Here is a 21,375-nt window from a genome sequence, read left to right as displayed (position 1 = left end):
ATTCAACAAATATTTACTAAGCATTTATCTTGTGCCAGGCATCATTTTAAGCACTAGGGATGCATTCGAAAACAAAACACACAAAGATTCCTGCCTTCCTGCAGCTGAACTTCCAATCTAACTGAACGTCCAGTAGAGTGCCTTGGTTTTAAAGGGTGCCCAGGAAAGCTTCTTATGAATGGAAGAAAGGAAAGAAGGGGGTGGGGGGTCAGGAAAAAGGGAGTGAGGGAGACTAACGGAAGGATGGATGGGAAGGACAGAGAAAGGAAGGCCAGCCCCAGAACAGCCCCATCTCCTGAGTTCCCTCAACTCAGATTGGGCATGGCCTCTCAAGACATTATGCTGACTGGAATTCCTGACCTCATCCAAGCCCACACCCACATCTCCAGAAGTTGCTGGCTCTCTAAGAATCAAGCCGGGGTAATGAGAAAATGAGATATGTTCTCTCCTGTGTGCGGAAAGGGCTCTGGCTAATAGCACCAGAGCAAAAAAACCTCAACTTTGGTGGATGTAAGGAATGCGACCTACTTTATTTCCTTGGATTCCCAAACGACCTTGATTCCCTGCCTCTCCTCCCGGTCCTGGAAGTCCCTGAAACAAAACAAAGATTGCAAACATCACAGAACATAGAGCAACTTTCCTTTAAATCCTTTGTGTCTCTTCTAAGAAGAAAACGAACCTCAGATGGGAATGATTTCTGCTCTGGAAAAAAGTACTGCAGCTGTCACATAAAGACCAGTAAATAAAAGAAAATTAATAAAGTAATCCCTGCCAGATGTTGCATAAATGATTGTGCTTTCTTGTCAGTCTTGTTTTCCAAAGAGTTCAGGTTCTCCTGTTTTACAATTAGCGTAGATGTTGCTAACACGTCTAACAGTTTTAAAAAGCATTCCAAAGGACTTTTAACATGAACTTTATTCTTACTGCCTTGTTTTGGTGGAAAGCATTTTGTATAGGTAAAATTATGTTTGATTTACAAATAATAGTATTTGTACATTAGAAAGCTGAAGAAACTTACTTTTTGCATCGTTGACAAAATATGTTAAGAAGGTATAAGATAAATACTCAGAAATAGTTTTCTCTCTTCTAGTTAGGAAAGTAAATTTAAATAAATTCCCATTTACCAATGTGAGAAAAAATGTAAAATACTTAAAATACATTTAACAAGAAAAGATACAAAGACCTATATGAAGAAAAGCTAAGATCTTATTGAGGAACATAAAGTTTCAAAGCTTATTGAAAACTTTAAGAATTTAAATGGGTAAGCATATCACATGTCTGTATGGAAAAAATCTATCAGATATAATAAATGTAAGCCCTTCCAACATTCTAGAAAGCATGTTTAAATGGAACAGTGTCAGAGGTGAACATTTAAAAAATCCCTATACAGAGACAGCATAACTTCCTCCATTAGTAACACTTGGTATCAGATTTTTCCTTTGACATATCCAAACACATGGTAACAGAAATCTCTTTTGGTTAAACTGTTTAGAGGTACATATTTTGAGCAGTCCCGATACCAGTGAAATGATTCATTTTCACAATCTTTTGCCATGGTTACCGTAATGTAAAAGTAAATAAATCAATCTCTGTTTAACAAGTATGATGCTTAGCTAATGTATTTGGTTCAGAAAAACTAATTGGGACATTAATCTTCTGGCCTTCCAAAAATTAAAAATGTAATAAGTTGGACATGAGAAGTTTCTTAATAGGGAACACACTAAAAAAGATAATAACGATCTTTCTGCAACTCCCATCTTCATCAAAAAGAAAACTATCCATTTCTTCACTTTTCAAAGCCCCTCAACCCAATTCCCTTCTGTTTATTTCCACCACAGCGTGGAGCAAGTTCCAATGACCTTCATGTCACTCTAGTTGGCGTTTTTCTGTCCTTACACTATTTGGCTTTGACCGTACACTGTCTGACACTGTTTCATCAACTCCTCCAACAATAAGTATCATGATACTGCTCTCAGCTCCTCTCAGTGACCTTCTGAGATTCCCCCTCTTCTATTTGCCTCTTAAATTTCCATGTGGAAATTTCCATCCTCTGACCTTATATTCCTCACTTCATCCCTCCTTCCTGACTAACACCTCCACAGATTCACATACCATTTCTATACAATCAATTATTCTTAAACGTATGCATCTCCAGTCTAAACCAGTCAGGTGAACATCTGACACAGATTAAAATGCCTATTGAATATTCCATAGGAATTGATTATAAAAAGAATCATATTACCTAAAATCACGCTTTATCTCATATTTGGTTCCTGAAGGAATGGTACTGCCATTTACTTCTCCTGAAACCTAAGACAGTGACCTGCTAATTATCCTAGACCCGCCCCTTCCAGCTCATGCTTCTAAACCAATCTGCTACAAGTCCCAAAGATTTTATCCCCTCCCTGTGCCCATCCCTTCTTCCATCAGCACTGCATCATGTATCTTCAGGGCCTTCTTATATCTCATCTAAATTCCTAGCTTCCCTCACTACAGCCAGGCCTGTCTCTAAAATATCTACCACAAGAGTGTCAGAATGATTTAAAATGTCAGGCTGACTATGCCACTTTCTTGTCAAAATTCTGAATTCTGAGTAGCTTTCAGAATAAAGTTGAAGATCTGATTAATTTGTACAATTCCTTGAAATCTTAGTACAGTTTGTCTCTGTAGCCTCATGTTCTGTGATTAATCCAATCACTCTATGTGCATGTACATCAAACCATCTGGAGTCACCAAATGCTTCTTGTTGTTTCATGTCGTCACACAGTTATGCGAGTCGTTCCCTTAGATGGTCCATTTCTTTTTATAGGGAGAGGCTTTAGTTTCCCAACTTTTAAAACAAATGCCATACAATGGGTTGGCTTTAGCAACAGGAATGCATCAGCTCACTGTTTTGAGGCTAGGAGAAGTCCAAAATTGAAACATCAGCAAGATGATGTTCTCTCCTTGAAAGAAAAAGGCGAAAGGTGTTCTGGGACTCACTGCTGACAATCCTTGGGTCCTTGGCTTTTCTGTCACATGACAATGCACATGGTAAAGTTTTCTCCTTTTTCTGTCAGGTACCATTGATTTCCGGCTTCTCCTCCTCTACATGGCTTGCTATATATATATAGCAAATCGGGGTACATGATTCAACCCACTGCAGGGGACGTCCAGAGGAGAGGTACAGTCACCCTCTCCTGAAAATCTTACTTTTAGTATCACCACTTCAGGAAGAATAGCTGAACCCTCTGGCTGTGTTGGGCCTCACACTTGTTTCACAGATGTTTCTACTCTGTATATAATTGCTAATTTATTTCTCTCTCTCATCTGCTAGGGGGTGAATTATATACTCTTTGAAGGAAGGAGTCACATCCTATTGACTTCATATCTGTGGAGCATAGTACAGTAGCCAGGACCCATTTATCAACCCATCCATCCATCTCTAGATAGAGGAATCATTCAGAAGAAGGAAGAAGAATACTTTTACTTTTTTTCATATGAAATTCCTATATTCACAGAGAGATGATATAGACTGTAATTGTTCTTGACAACAAGGAGTCAAGTGAAGGTTTTGCCTAGGAGCTTGCTTTCTGTGGTTTCTTCCAATGTAATGAGCTCTGTGAAATGGAGATTTTGGGAGACCATTTCATGTGCAGTCATCCCAAACACACATAAGCACAATGAAAGAATATCTTGTTTGAAAGTGCTCCAAAACAAGAAGATTTCTTGGATGAATGGATAGATGCAGAGAGGGCCTTGTCATCGGTACATCAGAAAGCCTGAATCTATTTCCTCTGCAGGATCCAACAAAGTACTGAAAGTGGGGTTTGTGATTACTTGAATGGGCATCAGGGGTCAATGAATTGCTACTCAGATAAGTTACTTACTCAAATACTGCTGGTTGCATAATGGATCATGTTGGTGAGTTCTAAAGGAAAGAGGAAAAATTCCTTGCCTACCCCTAAGTTATCAAGGAGCCAAAGAGTTGTCTTGACCTGAGATCAAAAGCAGCTGTGGAATATAAAGAGACGCTTAGTATATTTAAAGAGAAAAGGCTCTCGAAAGAGTTCAACTTTTCATGGATATGTTATAATGGCTACCTTTTATTGAGTATTTATTCTGTACAAGGCATTACGAGTTATACATTTATATATAGCCTTCTTCACAACAGCACAGTGAGATACATGTCATTAACACCATTTTACCAGTAAAAACAGATTCTCAAAGTGTTTAACCTTAAATCACTCAGGTAATTAGAATATGGGATGATAAGTGAACCAAATCTTATCTGACTCTACAGTCTGAGCTCTCACCTACACTGTCTTCTAACGTAGCCCAAGAAGAGTCCCAAACTCTTGCCATGTAAACTCCAAACGTGATACTGGAGGCTGATGTCAGATCGAACCTCCAATATGGGGAATTGGGCTGGGAGTCTCTTGTTCATGTTGAGTCTTTCACAGAGTCTTTGGCAATCATAACAGCTCTAGCAGTAAGAGAAGATTGGAAGAAGGTGTTGAGAGTTTAAATGTTTTTTTTGTTTTGTTTTGAATGTCCTTAGAAAGCCTCTCACCAGGAGGAGTATGGTACTAATGGCTGGGGCATCGCCAAGGACATCTGAAATTTGGATGGACTATATAGCAGGGCAGGAACAATAGGCGTGGCTTCTTCTCACACTTAAGAAGAATTCTTCTCATCTCTTCTTATTTTATTTGCATAGGTGTAAAACCTCACATCAATTCACAACCAGAAAATATCGCGTTGGGAAGAAAGTACCTAAGGAGACTCTGTAAGAGTCAGATATGAACTGAACCTGAGAAAATGGAAATCAAGAGGCCAGTAAAAGGTGAGCTAATGCAAGAACAAACTCCAGGACACATGAGAAGTTGTTCACATGCAGGAGAGATAGCTGATCTTGACCATGCTAGTCTATAGAACAGCCCCTGATCTCAAGGTCTAATGCTTCTCCATATACCCTACACTTTATCCATATTGGACAATTCATGGCATCCAAAGCTCATGTTGATATCTCTACATTAACTTGGTTCCTTTTGCTGGATATCTACCCCCTCCTTGGTCACCTAGAAATCACATCCTCATCCTAAAAAACCCAATTCAGTCATCTCCTCCTTTAATTCCATCCTTTCTCTCATCAGTCTACTTTGGGTATAATTACATTTTAACCTTCATCACATCACATCTCAATTATCTGTTTTTATGGGCATCCTTTATCAGACTAGAGCCTGGTTCTGAGTCATTCTTGCATCCTAATATAGGGCCTGACACATAGGAAGCACTCTGTAAATGTTTGTCAAATGAGTAAAACAAACAGTTGATGGATAATCCAATCTAGAATACACAGACTATTGAAATCTGTTTATTGCAATACAGGTTATATGCTGTTATATTATTATTATTATGGCCTTCCTTAGAATGTTGACCAGTCTGCTTTGAAGATAAAATGCCCTCTTTAAGTAATTTTGATGCGTCAATAAACCATTTTTCATGTAATCTATATTGCAATTTTCAGATTTCAATCTTCTACATAATCTAACTCACATGATCCAAATATCTTTGTACTCATTTGACAAACTTTTACTGAGTGCTTTCCATACTCTTGGCCACCATGCTATGCTTTGTAAATATGACAACAAAAATTCTACTTTGTATCACAAATTAGCACTCAAGAACTCTAACCTTCATTGATACTGCACATGCTGCTCATGATTATTTCACCCAAAATACAAGTATTTAAAAGTAATTCCAGCTCCAGCTGGAATTAATATTTGGTTTCTGATTTCACATTCCTTTTCTAGGCTTTAGTTACCTTGAAGTAGGACCTTAAGATAAACCAAACAAGAAGGGAGCAAAGGAAGGTACAAATGAATATGCCATTTCTTTCAAAGACCTTTCCTTCTTTTCATTGTACCATGGACTGTATTTCTTTAATATCATAGCCATATGTTCGCCTAGATTAGCATGTTTGATTTATGCAGAACAGCCCATAACACTGCATAAGTTAATAAGTCTTAGGAACACTGTCAGCAGAAATCATATCCTTTTTCTAAATCACATCCTTTCTTCTAAGAAGAACTTTAAAGCCTAGTATTAGAAAACAGCCATGTTATTCCTCTTAAATGGCTCATGCTTATATGCTGTAAAACAATATGAAACCTAGGACAGTGGGTTTATAGAGCCAAAAAAGAATAACATTTTTGTTGTATATCCCATTGTGTTTGCCTTGTTTTCCTTTGAAAACAACAATTTTGAGATCACATTCATCATGCCCTGAATATAGAAAATTCCACACATCTTTGAAATAGCATTTTCATGGTGTTGACAGGGATATTTCAAGAAGAGGAAGCAAAGAGAGAAAACCATGCTTTCCAGGCAGAAAAGTGGAAGAGCTACCCCAGAGAAAAGAGATGCTCTTTGACTAACTCTGGCAATGCCAAGAAGTTGAGTGATTTATGACTTATAACCAAAAGGCCAAAGTAAGATTAAAGAGGTCTTACAGAGGTGCACAATAGGACAAATGGAATAATTTGTCTGAATAACAGCCACTTGGGTACAACTTCGGATTCTAGAACAAAGGAAATAAGACCTTTGGATTTCAATCCATCTATATATCAACATTATAAACAGATGAGGTAATTACCTAATACATTCTCCTTGGCATTTACTTTTAAAAAAAGTCTTGATTTGTGGTGCCAACAAGCATTTAGCAATTCAGTGACAAACATGTAAAACAGTTGCTTTTCATCAATATAGCTCTACAATGAAATTTTAAAGGAAGTTGTCATGCCTTTTAAAGTAGCATATTCATCAAACTCTGGAACTAATATCTTCATGAGGAGTAGTTAAAATGCTTTAAAATATTGTTATGAGATACAAACTTTTGTGAATAGCTTAACTATTTTGAATATCAGCTTAGCCATTTAAGTGTTGAGTCATCGTCCAGTTTAATCAGTGGACACAAGTAACGCATTTCTTTTATCCTCATATCAGCTAAGAGCACAAGTTCTGACTGTGTCTCAGGCATTCATTTACTGATTAATTCATTATACAATTATTTGCCGAGCCCTACTCTGCCAAGCATCGCTGTTCTGGGCTCGGGGGATTCAGTGTAAACAAGACAAAGTCCCGGCCCTCATGGAGCTTATAGTCTAGAAGGGGAGCGAGACAAACAGCTAATAAAATACACAGTATGATGACAAGGAGGCACCAGATCACGTAGGTCCTTCTTCTCCAAGTGTGGTTGAGGAGCGACATCATCATCATCACCTGAGATCTCACTGCAACTACAGAATCTCAAGCCCCACCCCAGACCTATTGATCAGAATCTGCATTTTAACAGATTCCCCAGGTGATTCTTATGTACTTTGAAGTTGGAGATGTGCTGATGTTGGGCAGTCCTTCCCTGTCCAGAGGAGCATTTACAATGACTGATATCCTGGCCTCACCTCCAGAGATTCTGATTTAAATGGCTGGGAGGTTCTCAGGTGGGCACGTTTTACATTCTCCCCAGGAGATTCTAATGTGCAGCCAAGTAGAGGATCACTCAAGCGGGCTGTATTCTAGTGCGATGGGAAGCCCCTGGAGGGTTGAGATCCAGGAGAGTAATGTCATCTGATTTACATACAGGAGGATTTCCTAACCTCGGAGTAGTGAGTTGCTGAGCAGCTGAGGCAGAAGGTTAGAAACCACCTCTCACCTCTGAGTCTGACAGATCAACACCCCGCTCTGCGCAGTGGGAACCAGAGTTTGATGTGACTATTGAGCACTGAAGTCAAACCTAACACCCTTGCTGAGTCATGGGCAGTAAACATCACCTGCAGGGAAGAAACCACAAAGACATCCACATTTAAACCAAGGTCAAAGCCTGATGCCGCCACTTTCTTTCATTACATACCTGAGGACCTTTACTTCCAAGACTTCCTTTTTCTCCTTTCATACCAGCATCTCCTCTGGGACCCTAAGTACACAGAATTAAAGCATTATTTTCTCCCTAGAAAGGACCACTTGAATATTAACTTAAAAGTGGAAATACCAAGTCAGTGACACGGACAGAAATTGGAAAAAACGCTTCAATCATGCCTTTGGTTCTGTCTTGATCTGTAGAATTTTCCAGCATCTTTTGGAAGGACATTCTGATCCAATCTGAAATTTAGGCAGTCAGGCATTTGCACTTGAAATGGCCAGGGTTTGGAAGAAATAATACACAAGAGCAGAATGTTTCCTCTCTAATTGTCCTAAGCATCTTTATACTCCAAATCCATAAATCTCTTATGTTGAAAAGAAAAAAAAATCTTAATTATATAAATCTGAAATTGAACAACCACACTTTTCAACAACTACCCCGAAGACTGGTCATAAACAAGATAGAGTACAGGGTTAGATGAAATTTGGACATTTCTATTTCTGGAATATTATATTACCTATTAACCATGGTTTCCATATGTTATACAAAGCAAGTTTCATGTCGTGGTTGTTTTTGCATTTCTCTTTAAAATGTGTTATAAGACTAGGGGTCTATGAAATGGGAAGAAGGGAATGTTGTAGTGCTATTTGCTTACGATGAAATAAAGCCAATCTATTGAAATGCGTTCCTAAAGCCCAGTCCCAAACCTTTCTCATTTGAAGGCAAGAGAAACTTTCTTCAGCTGGCAAGAAATGACAAAGAAAAAAACGATCAGGTTAGAAAGAGATACAAGCCCAAGGGGAAGACTGATTACTGCTCTGAAATCGTGGTAAAATGTGGACAAAGTTTCTCTTCTGATGTTTAAGGATAGTTTGCCCAGCTTCCATCCATCCACCAAGCTGCCAACATGTAACAGTTACTTTTATATTTTTAACTATGTGGACTAAAACTTTGAAAATAACATGATCATTGGTTGTCCTGCATATGCCAAGCATCACTATTACTTTTCCCAAGCTTTCAAAACTAAAAGTTTTTGGAGGAAGAACTTGTTCTTTTTGTGGTCTGACCTCCTTTCTGTCACCTCAGCATTTGCTAGGACCTTCTTTCCCTACTTACTTGTTATTTTATGCTACATTTTACCCTCGCTGGCACATGCTTCCCTTCCCTTCGTGAGATCAGTATAAAGATCTGGCTTGTTCCTTGCAAAGGAAAAAGTGCTTTAGGCAGCTCCCAGGAGAAGTGAGCTAGAAAGGAAAAGCGAGTGCCATACTATGTAGATCACCCTGCTGAAGGCTCCAGCTATACTCAGAACAATTCTTTCCTACAATAGAGCCAAGTTTTCTACATCATGGGCATCCAGATAAATAACACTGAGCTCTTGCTGTGCTGCGCTGACCGTCATTGACCAACTTCAAGACTCAACATTCTCTTTGGCTCAAGGACCCCTTGGAAATCCCTAGCTAGCCTGTGCCTGCTGCACAGATACTACAGCCCAGCATCTTCACCCTCCTTTAACCTCCAGACTGGCACAAAACTTAGATAAAGGAGATCAGGTGCTATGCAAGTCAAAACTGTGCTGCTCTCTTATTATCCTGAATCTACACGAAACATCTGTAATTCTCCATGGAGGGGTTGACGATTTCCATCAAGGCTTCATAGTCTTCCATTCCCCCATTTTCTTTGTGTCCTCCCATCCTGATGAGTCCCAAAATGTACCTGAGGCCCCTTTAATCCCACTGAGCCTTCAAGTCCATCCAGGCCTGGCACGCCTCTTTTCCCCTGCGGTGAGAGAGAATCAACCTGTTACCACTTTTTCCTGAGAATTTGATCTTCTTTATGAACAAGATTATAAATATTTTTCCAATCACAATGATAATGCATGATCTTTGCAAAAAAAAAGTGGAAAATAAAGGGAAATACAAGGAAGAAAATAAAAGCCTCCCACAACAGATAATCAGATATGTGTACAGATAATCACAGCTAAAGTATTTTGGTGTATAGCCTTGTCTTTATGAACACACACACATTTCCTTCTTTTTCTACAAAGTTTGCATTATATTTACCTTTGGTTATTTGGTCTTAAGAGGACCTACAACTTACTTTACATTTTCCTAAAGAAATCTCTAGACATCTTATATTTATATTCAATTAGATGAAATATCTAGGAATCAAAATTGAGCATTCTCTTCATGCTGCTCTGCCACAGCCCTGATCCCCTTTCTCTCAAAATCAGAAAGAGGAACATTTTCTACACCTTCTCCCTCAGATCTCATTTCATTTATTTCATGCCATTTTCCTTGATTCGCTGCATTTTTTTGAAATGTAACTCTGAAGGGGAGAGAGAAGGGATGTCTGTGGATAGTAAACCCTATTAGTCTTTCTATATCTGAAAATGTCTTTGTTTTGCATTCACTTATAGTTTAGCTAGATATAAAATTCTAGGTTAACAGTTATTTTTTCTCTGAAAATCGAAGCTATTACTCTGTTGTTCTCTGACATGTTTCATTGTCGAGCAATAGTCTGTTGCAGTCTAATTGGTCATTCCTTTGTAATTAAAAATAATTTCTTTCCTCTCTGGTAGTTTTAAGATGTATTCTTTATCTCTAACATTCTGGAGTTTTCCCATGATGAGACTGAGAATGGAAGTGTTATTATTCTCATTGCATTTTTAAACTGATGACGTGTTGTTTTTTATTTTAAAATTCTCAGTCACAACTATTCTTTCATAAACATTATAGGTTCATGAGGCATATACCATGTATTACCAACATGTACAAAGGGGATATGATATGGTCTTTGGTCTAGCCAATTTTTTGGACAAAACATCCAGAATACCTAATTTGTATTAGGGTTTTATTGCATTCTCTTGATTGATATAGGCTTTCATGCAAATTGTAAGTAAGGTTTTGGAATTAACTGAAGAAAAATCTAATAGAAAATCACCTAGTGAGTTATTAGAATTCACATTTGAAAATGAAACAAAGTTAAATTTAACAATAATGGAGCCAAGTAGTGTTTGTGGTCATTAATTGATGATTTTTTATGAAAGTGCTCAAATTTTCATTTTAAGATCTGAGTTCTTGAAATTATACCCTAAAATTTTTCTAACATTTTATTCCATACCTGATCTTATCAAAAAGCAAAAGAATTTTGAACTTGGAAGAGGCTTTGCAGAGCCTTTATTCCAGCTCCTTCATTGGACACTGAAAACTTCTCATATGGAGTTCAGAAATCATCGTACCTCTTGGCCTGTTTGTCCTCTTCGACCATGAACTGCCTAAAACAGGAGGAAAGAGTGATACATTAACTCTGAAAAACAGTGTTTCTATATTTTATTTAAGCTAGTAATGCACACCTTGAGGCCTGGCATAAAAAAAGTTCTCAGAGCACTTAAAGCATTCAATTATTGTTGCAAAATGTTGCCATGTTGCCCCGTCCTAGGACAAGAGGTCATTAAAATTATAGACAATTGAAATCTGCAGATACTTGTGAGACTAGATTGTGGGAAATAATTCACTCCTATTTGGTCCAGCGCAGTTTTACTAGGGCTGTTCACACTCTACAAAACTGACTGATTTGAATTTTATTTCTTTTTCTTTTCCCCAAGTAAGCCAAAAATTAGGAGTAGAGTAGCCAAAAGACAGGAAGGCATAGGAAAAACTTGGAGAATTGACTCCATGCACTTTATTATAGATCAAATTTAGAAACTAAAGACAGCCAACTTTAATTTTATACACCCCTCCTTCCTAAAAAGCCAAAAAATACATTTACCTTTCAGAAATGTAAGAACCTTCTCAATTATTCAAAAGTTACTCAATTCAGTGTATCAAAACCTCCAATCAATGCAGTGGCATGACAAAATCAAGTGGGTTTTTCCAGCTATTTTCATTTAGTCTGATATAACAAGCTTAAGTATATTCCAAATCAATATTTCTAAGACCCAGAAATTAAGGGACAATGATTTTTTTCTGTCCAATTTTGGATTTCTTAGAGGATCATGGCAAGACTGGCATCCAGGATTTTTAACGATTTAAAAACCATTAGACACAACATAGTTTTGATGGAAATTTAAGATGTTTTAGGTCAAAATTCTCAGAGATTTAAAATTTTGCTGATCATATTTCAATTAAAATCCACAGCTATCTAGAAAACAGATTGTGTGTTTTAGAAAAGGGTTAAAGGCATATTTCTTTAAAACCCCGGCTTGAATCCTCTCTATGTGAGGATCGAAAAAGAGTTCCTTCTACTCTTATAACGCAAGGTTATATCTTACCTCATTCAATTCTCTTTGGCTTCATTTAGAAAAATTGCTATCAAGAATCTATTACCCAATAAGTACATTGGATGGGAACCAGGGGAAGAATAAAGAGAGATACACACACAAACACAAACATAGTCCTTGAGCTTAAGAGACCCACACTGAGTTCAAGGACAGAAGGTAAATATTACACAATTACCATACAAGGCAGAGTACGGCTAATGGCATGCTGAAGTAAGGGATAGGGTGATGAGTTTTGAAGAAAGCATTCATGTCCAATTGGTCCAATGAGGAAAATCGTCCCAGAGGAAGAAATTTTTGCGATGGGTTTCAGAGGCTGGGAGGGAGGTTTACAGGTAGAGTAAGTGAGAAGTCTTTGGGGTAATGGAGTGGAGGTAGGAAAATCGGAGCAGATTTGGTAAAGACAAGAACGCTAGTCTAGATCAAAGGAGTAAGAAGATAAGGCGTGGTATGGATATGAGGCTGAAATCACCAAGCTGAGGATTTGTAGTCCATTTAGCAGAAGCCACTGGGGTTCTTGAAGCAGGAATTGTACATGACCAGATCCTGGCGTTAGGTGGATACACCTGGTTGAGGTAGGAGGAACTTAATGAAAGCTTATATTCAGGAAAAATAAAGAGCTTCCTGTATGTGATATGATTTAAGGGATGCGGAACAGGCTTCTACATTCAAAATTCTTTGTCTAGTCCCTGTTCAAGTTTTAGAAACTTCATGAATAAACATTCATTCCTCTGTGTCTTGGAGGTTCGGCTCTGAAAGAGTGTTTCAGGTTGCCCGTGAAGTAGTGCCAAGAGAGAAGAAAAGGGCAAAGCATAGCTAACAGCCCTCTGGACTGAATAGAAATGAAGGTCATGCTTTGGCTGGAGGCTGCAGTTGCTTTTCATTATCCCTGCCACAAGAATCTGTTCTACCTCTCAGCAAAGTCTGACTCATAAAGGGCCAACCTATTCCTCCCATTTCCCTCGAGCACTGCTGCCTTCTGGTCCTGATTCTTTCTCCTTGCTCCCAACCCCCTCCACCAACTGAAATCCATTACAGATCCTGGCACAGCACTGACAGCTTGACATTTACAGGTCTGTCTCTCCCTCTACCACAGCGATTCTTAATGGCAGGGAGAGGAGGAAATCACATTTAGCCTTGCAGGAACAGTTGGCAGCGCTTACATACATTTTTCCATTTCACAACTGGGGGGCGGGTGGGGGAGGCATGCTATTGGCACCTAGAGGGCAGAGGGCAGAAATGATGCCGAGCATTCCACAATGCACAAGACAGTCCCCCACAACAGAGAATTTTCCAGCCCCAAATGTCAATGAGTATTGAGGCATGAGTTTCTAAGTTCCTTGAAAGCAGAGATGATGTCTTATTGGACTTTGCAGCTCCAGTAGCTAGAAGAGTTCGATGCATTGTAGGTGTTAAGTAAATGTTGTTGAATGAATGAAGGTCAGATTTGGCCAAGTGCTGTAATTTCCGTGCAGGCCGTACCCAATCATTGGTCATCCTCCAATTATTTTCAGATCAGCAGAGTCCTCACTACTCACTGCCTACCTCATTTTAGAGGTTTGCAGAAAGAATTTTTCTTCTAAAACAATGACTTTCTTGTTATTATAAAAATGATACCTGCTGAATTTAAACACTCAAATTCAGAAAACTGAAGAGTAAACATTTAAAAATCACCTCAAATTTTCCATTTAGAAAAAAATCATTACCAATTGAAAATTATGATTCCAGATATCTTCTTATGCAGGTTTACAGAAAGAAGTCGAAATAGAAGTACTTTTGATAGAAAGGGATCATACTACTCACGGTACTTTACAATTAAAATATTACATTAAATTTCATTTGCATTTAATAGAAGAAAAATAAAAACAAAGCAGAAAGAACTTCCTGACAGTCAGAGATGTACACTTCTAAAAGATTTTCAAAAGTAGGAAAGGATGCTTATGAAAAAATTAGGAGGTTGGGGTTTGTTTAGAATACCTATGTTGACTTCAAAAACTCATCTTAGTCTAACTCCTAGCAATGAAGGATGAGGACAGAGTAAACAGACTTCTTCTCCCATCTGTCCCCACCTTTCTACTGTCGTGTGATTTTTAGCTTGTCAAGATGTGTAACATTTACACTCGGTTTGGTTTGTAGTCACGATTTCTGTGATTTATAGTATTTATATACTGAAAGAGGTTCAAATTTAGTATCCTAAAAGTTCGATGGGATCACGGGGACTATACTGCCAGAGTTGTTGAAGACTTGATAATGCTGATTAATTACATGCTTAAGAACTTGAATAGGTATGCAAACCGTGGGCTCATCTTTCTTTCCCTCAGTACTCTGTAGCAGTCCCACCGCTCTCTTTTGACTCTGAATGTTGTGAAGAGGGTTGAAGACAGAGCGAGGTTATTTTTCTGTCTCTATAGATTTATTTACATATACCTTTTACTTCAAAAGAATCACACGATATATGGTACTTTGTGTTGGGCTTCTTTCACTTGGCATAGGATTTTTTTTTTTAGTTATAATTATTTTTTAATTAGAGGAGTTGTAGGAATACAGAAAAGTCATGTAAAATACACAGTGTCCCATATATGCTCCATTGCTGACACTTTGCATTTATGTGGTACCTTTGTTACAAATGATGAAAGAATATTAAAATAAGACTAATTCTAGTCCAGAGTTTACATTACATAGTTTACATTTTCTCCATATACCACCCTATTATCAACACCTTGTAATGGTGTTATACATTTGTTATAATTGATTAAAGAACATTCTTATATTTGTACTATTAACCACAGTCCATCATCCACAACAGGGTTTACTGTTATACAGCCCCATGTTTTATCTTCTAACTTTCCTTCTCATAACACACATGATCAAACTTCCCCCTTCAACCAGGCTTACCAATTCAGTAAGCAGCAGAATTCAGTGCTGCTGATTACACTGAGCATAATGTGCTACCATCACCACTATCCATTTTCAAACTTGAACAATCAACCTATATAGATTAAAAATTATGCACCAGATCCCCATTCCCTACTCACATTCTATCCCTTATATTCTAGATTCTAACCCTGTGAGTTTGCTTATTATAATTAGTTCATATCCAGTGAGATAATATATTTGTCCTTTTGTGTCTGGCTTAGTTCATTCAACATAACGTCCTCAAGTTCATCCATGTTGACACATGCATCAGGACTTCATTCCTTCTTACAGCTGAAAAAAATTTCATTGCATAACATATATATATAATATATAATATATATAATGCATAATATAGGTATATATATATATATATATATATACACACATACACATATTTTGTTTATCCATTCATCAGTTGATGGACACAGGGCTGCTTCCATCTTTTGGCAATTGTGAATAATGTCATTATGAATATCAGTGTGCAAATGTCTGAGTCCCTGCTTTCAGCTCTTCTGAGTATATACATAGCAGTGGGATCACTAGATCATATGGCAATTCTACACTTAGCTTCCTGAGAAACTGCCAGTCTTCCACAGTATCTGCGCCATTCCACATTCCCACCAGCAAGTAATGAATGCTCTGATTTCTCCACATCCTCTCCAAAACTTGTAGTTTCAGTTTCTTTTTAAATAGCGGCCATTCTAGTAAGTACAAAATGATGTGGAATTGATATGCACTTCCCTAATAGTGATGTTGAATATCTTTTCATGTGCTTTTTAGCCATTTGTATTTCCTCACGGGAAAAGTGTTTATTCATGTTATTTGCCCATTTTAAAATTGGGTTGTGTGTCTTTTTATTGTTGAGTTGTAGGATTTCTTTCTACATTCTTGATATCCACTCACTATTGGATTTGTGATTTCCAAATATTTTCTCCCACTACATAGGCTGCTTTTTAACTTTCTTTACAAAGTCCTTTGAACCACAAAAGTATTCAATTTTGAGGAGATCCCATTTATCTACTTCTTTTTTCATTGCTCGTGCTTTGGGTATATGGTCCTACAGCAAGATCTTTAAGATACTTCCCTACATTTCCTTCTAGGAGCTTTCTGGCTCTAGTTCTGATGTTTCTGTCTTTGATCCATTTTGATTTAATCTTTGTATTAAGGTGTGAGATAGGAATCATCTTTTATTCTTTTGCATATGGATATCCAGTTTTCCAGGCACCATTTGTTGAAGAGACTGTTCTGTCCCAGTTGAGTGGACTTGGCCACCTTGTCAAAAATCATTTGACCACAGGCAGTGCAGGGGTGGCTCAGTGGTAGAATTCTCACTACATGCCAAAGATAGAAAAAGAATAAAGAAAAAAACCCATTTGATCACAGATATGAGGGTTTCTTTCAAGTGCATGGGCTGGGATTTGAACCCAGGTCTTTGGCATAGCAGGCAAGAATTCTACTACTGAAACATCCATGCACCCTTGAGGGTTTATTTCTGAGCTCTCAATCTGATTCCATTGGTCAATACATCTATCCTTATGCTAGTACCTTGCTGTTTTGATCACTAGTAGCTTTGTAACATGCTTTAAAATCAGGAAGTGGGAGTTTTGCAACATAGAGGGCTTCCTTGTCTTGTCCCCAATCATAGAGGGAAAGATTTCAGTCTTGAAATCATGGAACAGAATGCTAGCTATGTGTTTTTCATATATGTTTTTCATAACTTTATCGTGTTAAGCAAATTTCCTTCTATTCCTATTTTTTCAAAGTATTTTTATCAAGAAACGATGCTGGATTTTACCAAATGACTTTTTCGTGTTAACCAAGATGATCCTGTGGTTTTCCCTTTCAATTTGTTAATGTGGTATATTACATTAATTGATTTTCTCGTGTTGAACCACCCTTGCATATGTGGGATAAAACCCACCTGATCATGGTGTACAATTCTTTCAGTGTGCTGTTAGATTCAATTTGAAAGTAGTTTGTTGGGGATTTTTCCATCTATAGTCTTTAGAGAAGCTGGTGTGTAATTTTCTTGTAGTATCTTTATCTGACTTTGGAATTAGGGTGATGTTGGCTTCATAGAACGAATTAAGTAATGTTCTCTCCTCTTCAATTTTTTGGAAGAGTTTAAGCAGGACTGGTATTAATTCTTGGAATGCCTGGCAGATTTCCCTGTGAAGACCTCTGGTATGGGGCTTTTATTTGTTGGGAGGTACATGTTACCATTTCAGGCTCTTTACAAATGATTAGTTTGTTGAGGTCTTCTAATTCTTCCAGCGTCAATGTACGTTGTTCATGAGTTTCTAGGAAGTTGTCTATTCAATATAAGTTGTCTAGTTTGTTGGCATATAGTTGTTCCTAGTCTCCTCTTATGATCCTATTTTATTTCTGTGGGGTCAGTAGTAACATCTTCCCTCTCAGTTCTGATTTTAATTAATTGCATCTTCTTTTTTTTCTTTGTCAGTATAGCTAAGGGTTTGTCAATTTTATTGAATTTCTCAAAGAAGCAACTTCTGGTTTTGCGGATTTTCTCCACTTTTTAAAAAATTCTGTTACTTTTTTCTTCTTCCCTCATTTTTGAAAGACAGTTTTGCCAGATACAGAATTCTTCCCACTTTTTTTAAAATTCTCAATTTTGTTTATTTATACTCTAATCTTAATTTCCTTTTGTTTTTTTGGGGGGTAAGTTTATTGTTCTTAATCTAGTTCCTCCAGGTATGCATTTAGGTCTTCAATTTTATTCTTTCTTCTTTTTTAATGCACGCATTTAGGGCTATGAATTTCCCCTCAGCGCTACCTTTGCTGCATCCCATAAGTTTGATGTTTTGTTCTGATTTCCATTTATCTTGAGATATTTGCTGATTTCTCTTGTAATTTCTTCTTTGACCCACTGATTGCTTAATAGCGTTTTGTTAAACTTCCATTTACTTGTGCATTTTCCAGTTCTCTAGCTGTTATTAATTTCCAGCTTCATTCCATTATTGCCAGAGAAATTACTTTGCATAATTTGAATGTTTAAATTTGAGACTTGTTTTGAAAATCAGCATGTGGTCAATCCTGGAGAATGATCCATGAGCTCATGAGAAGATTATATATCTTGCTGTTTTGGAGTCCAGCGTTCTATATATGTCTGTTAGGTCTAGTTCATTTATCATATATTCAAACGGTTTCCTTATTGATGCTATGTCTAGATGTTCTATCTATTGATAAGACTGTATTGAAGTCTCCAAATATTATTGTAGAGATATCTATTCTTTCACTTTAGTTTTGTCAGTGTTTCCTCATCTATTGTGGGGCACCCTGGTTAGGTGAATATTTATGACTTTTATGACTTTTATTTCTTCTTGGATTGCCTTTTTTTATTAATCCATAGTGTTCCATTCTTCGTGTCTTATAACAGTTTTGCATTTAAAGCCTGTTCTGTCAGATATTAGTATACCTACCCCAACTCTTATTCGGTTACCATTTGAGTGGAATATCTTTTTCAACCTTTCACTTTCAATCTATTTGTGTCCTTGAGCCTAAGTGGAGTCTCTTGCAGAAAGTGTATAGTTGGATCATACTTTTTTTTTTTTAAAGCTCTTCTGCCTATCTGTGTCTTTTGATTGAGGAGGTAAGTCCATTAACATTTAACTTGATTACTGTAAAGGCAATAAATACTTCAGCCATTTCATCCTTTTGTTTCTATTTGTTGTATCTTATCTTTGTCTCTTTTTACCCTTCTAGTCAACCTCACTATAATCTTAATTTCTACACTCTCCTCCAAGCCTCTCTTCTCCTGTCTTTTCTTTCAGCCTGTAGAACTCCCTTTAACATTCCTCATAGGGCAGATCTCTTGTTGGTGAATTCTCGCAGTTTCTATTCTTTGATTATTTTAAACTCTCCTTCAGTTTTGAAGGACAGTTGTGCTGAATAAAGGATTATTGGCTGTCAATTTTTCTATTTTTAAGCATACCACACTGCTACTTCTTGCCTCCATGGTTTCTGATGAGATATTGGGACTGAATATTATTGAGGTTCCCTTGTGTGTTACAAATTGCTTTTCTCTTTCTGCTTCCAGAATTCTCTCTTTGGCATTTGACACTGTGATTAATATATGTTTTGGGGTAGGTCTATTAAGATTTATTCTGTTTGGGGAATGGTGTATTTCTTTTACATGTATATTTGTTTTTCATAAGAGTTGGAAATTTTTCAGCTATTATTTCCTCAAACATTCACTGTGCCCTTTTCCCCTTCTCTTCTCCTTTTGGGAAACCCATCATGTATATGTTTTATGCTTCATGCTGTCATTCAAATCCCTGAGACTGTGATCGGTTTTTTCCATTTTCTCTATCTGTTCTTCTGTCTGTAAGATTTCCATTGTCCTGTCTTTTAGCTCACCAATTCTTTTTGTCTATTCAAATCTGTTTTATGCTTCTGGTGTATTTTAACCTCTTCCATTGTGCCTTTTATTCCCATAAGTTCTGTTATATTTCTTTGTATACTTTCAAATTCTTGTTTTTGCTCACCCAGTTTCTTCTTAATATACTTGATCTCTTTAACCATATTTTCCTTCATCTCCTTGAATTGGTTTAGGGGATTTGAACATATTTGATTAGGTTGTTCCAAGTTCTTTGTCTCCTCTCAGAAGTTTCAATTTGTTCCTTTGGGCCATATCTTGTTTCTTAGTATGTGTATTAGTTAGGGTTCTCTAGAGAAACAGAATCAACAGGGAACACTCGCAAATACAAAATTTATAAAAGTGTCTCACGTGACCATGGGAATGCAGATCCAAAATCTGCAGGGCAGGCTGTGAAGCCGATGACTCCGATGGAGGTTCTGGACGAACTCCACAGGAGAGGCTCGCAAGCCCAAGCAGGAAGAGCCTGTCTCTTCTGAATCCTCCTTATAAGGCTTTCAGTGATTACATTAAGCTTCATTCATTGCAGAAGACACTCCCCTTTGGCTGATTACAAATGGAATCAGCTGTGGATGCAGCTGACATGACCATGATTTAATTCTATGAAATGTCCTCATTGCAACAGACAAGCCAGCACTTGCCCAACCACCACTTGGCCAAGTTGACACATGAACCTGACCATAACAGTATGGCTTATAATTTTTGTTGATTTAGGTATTTGATTATCTTGCCGAGTTTACTCTGAAGGTCAGTTTCCCTTTCTCTCCTAGGGTTTTATTGTTAATTGGGTTTGTGTTACACCTCTTTGACACTTGTTTCAACTTATTCTAGACCTTTAGAATTGCTGTGTTTAACTGATCATATTTTTCTGTTCTTCTTTATCTAATTCTTACCCTGGCTATGTGGAACACTTTTCAAGATTGCACTATTTGTGCAAGTGTTTTTTTTAATCCCCCCAAAGGAGCTTTCTTTCCTCTGTTCCTTCTCTAGGAATCTTGATCTGCTTCAATTTTGTTTTGCCTCTTCAGTTTTTTTTCTTTAAACACTCCTTTCATTGCCTCTAACTGCTTTTGCTTGCGGAGAAATTCTGAGAGGAGGCTTTCTCAACCAACACAGGACCAGGCACCCATGAAGGGGGTGCAGACAAGTTCCAGAGAAGTGTCAGGAAAGATGCCCAGAGTCTTTCTGATGACTCCCCAAAGCTTCACTTTCCTTTCTTGGCCAACAGACAGCACCCTTTAGCAAACTATTCCCAGCAGTTGTGTCTTTAAACCTCCCCTGCCTCCACTCCTGTTGGGCATTGGGTTGAAACAATGGTCATAGCCACCGCTGTGTGGGGTGGACTGAAATAGCAGCTCAGAGCCTGACACCAGCAATTCAAATTTGCTGATCAAAAGCTGTGATCATGCTTGGCCATGTCACTCCTCCCCCACTGTTCTTGGGGAAGAGGACTTCCACATCTCTCTCCATCCACCGCAGCCTAGCCAGGGACTGGACCTCAAAGTGGACTGTCCCAAGAACTGGGAGTGGGTGCTGGCAGCTGCTGCAGAGCCAGTTACTCATAGTTCTTTATCTCAGTCTCTCAGCCTCTTCCTCCCGCTCTTCCCCGGATACTGCCCAGTGGTACCCTGGTCTTCAGAGCCTCAGAACAGCTGTTTCAGAAAGTTCCTGTCTGTCTACTAGCTCTTTTGAAAGAGTGAGTCATGGAGCTTCCACCTCTGCCATCTTCCCTGGAAGTTCTGAGTGCTGGGTTTTTTTTGCTTTGTTTTGTTTTTAATCTTTTCTGATTGGAAATTCTAACATTTCTTTCTTTATACACTATGTTTGATAATTTTATTAAGGTAGGTTCAGTGTTGCTGTTTCTGTATAATTTTTTTCCTGACT

General features: G+C 37.8%; 1 protein-coding gene across 1 annotated transcript in view; it reads right to left on the bottom strand.

Annotated features, from left to right (window-relative positions):
• Nucleotides 1–21,375, bottom strand: part of COL6A6 (collagen type VI alpha 6 chain) — a 154,837-nt gene that overhangs the window by 48,123 nt on the left and 85,339 nt on the right. Inside the window, exons 21-24 of the mRNA XM_077130094.1 lie at nt 11,142–11,177; nt 9,617–9,679; nt 7,892–7,954; nt 529–591 (exon numbers count right to left, since the gene is read on the bottom strand). Of these exons, the coding sequence (XP_076986209.1) occupies nt 529–591; nt 7,892–7,954; nt 9,617–9,679; nt 11,142–11,177 (225 nt within the window). The remainder of the gene's footprint in view (nt 1–528; nt 592–7,891; nt 7,955–9,616; nt 9,680–11,141; nt 11,178–21,375) is intronic.

Source organism: Tamandua tetradactyla, chromosome 15 (assembly GCF_023851605.1).
Source record: "Tamandua tetradactyla isolate mTamTet1 chromosome 15, mTamTet1.pri, whole genome shotgun sequence".
Taxonomy (NCBI): Eukaryota; Metazoa; Chordata; class Mammalia; order Pilosa; family Myrmecophagidae; genus Tamandua; species Tamandua tetradactyla.
Note: the sequence above shows the minus strand (reverse complement) of the source record. Positions and strands in the feature narration are given on the sequence as shown.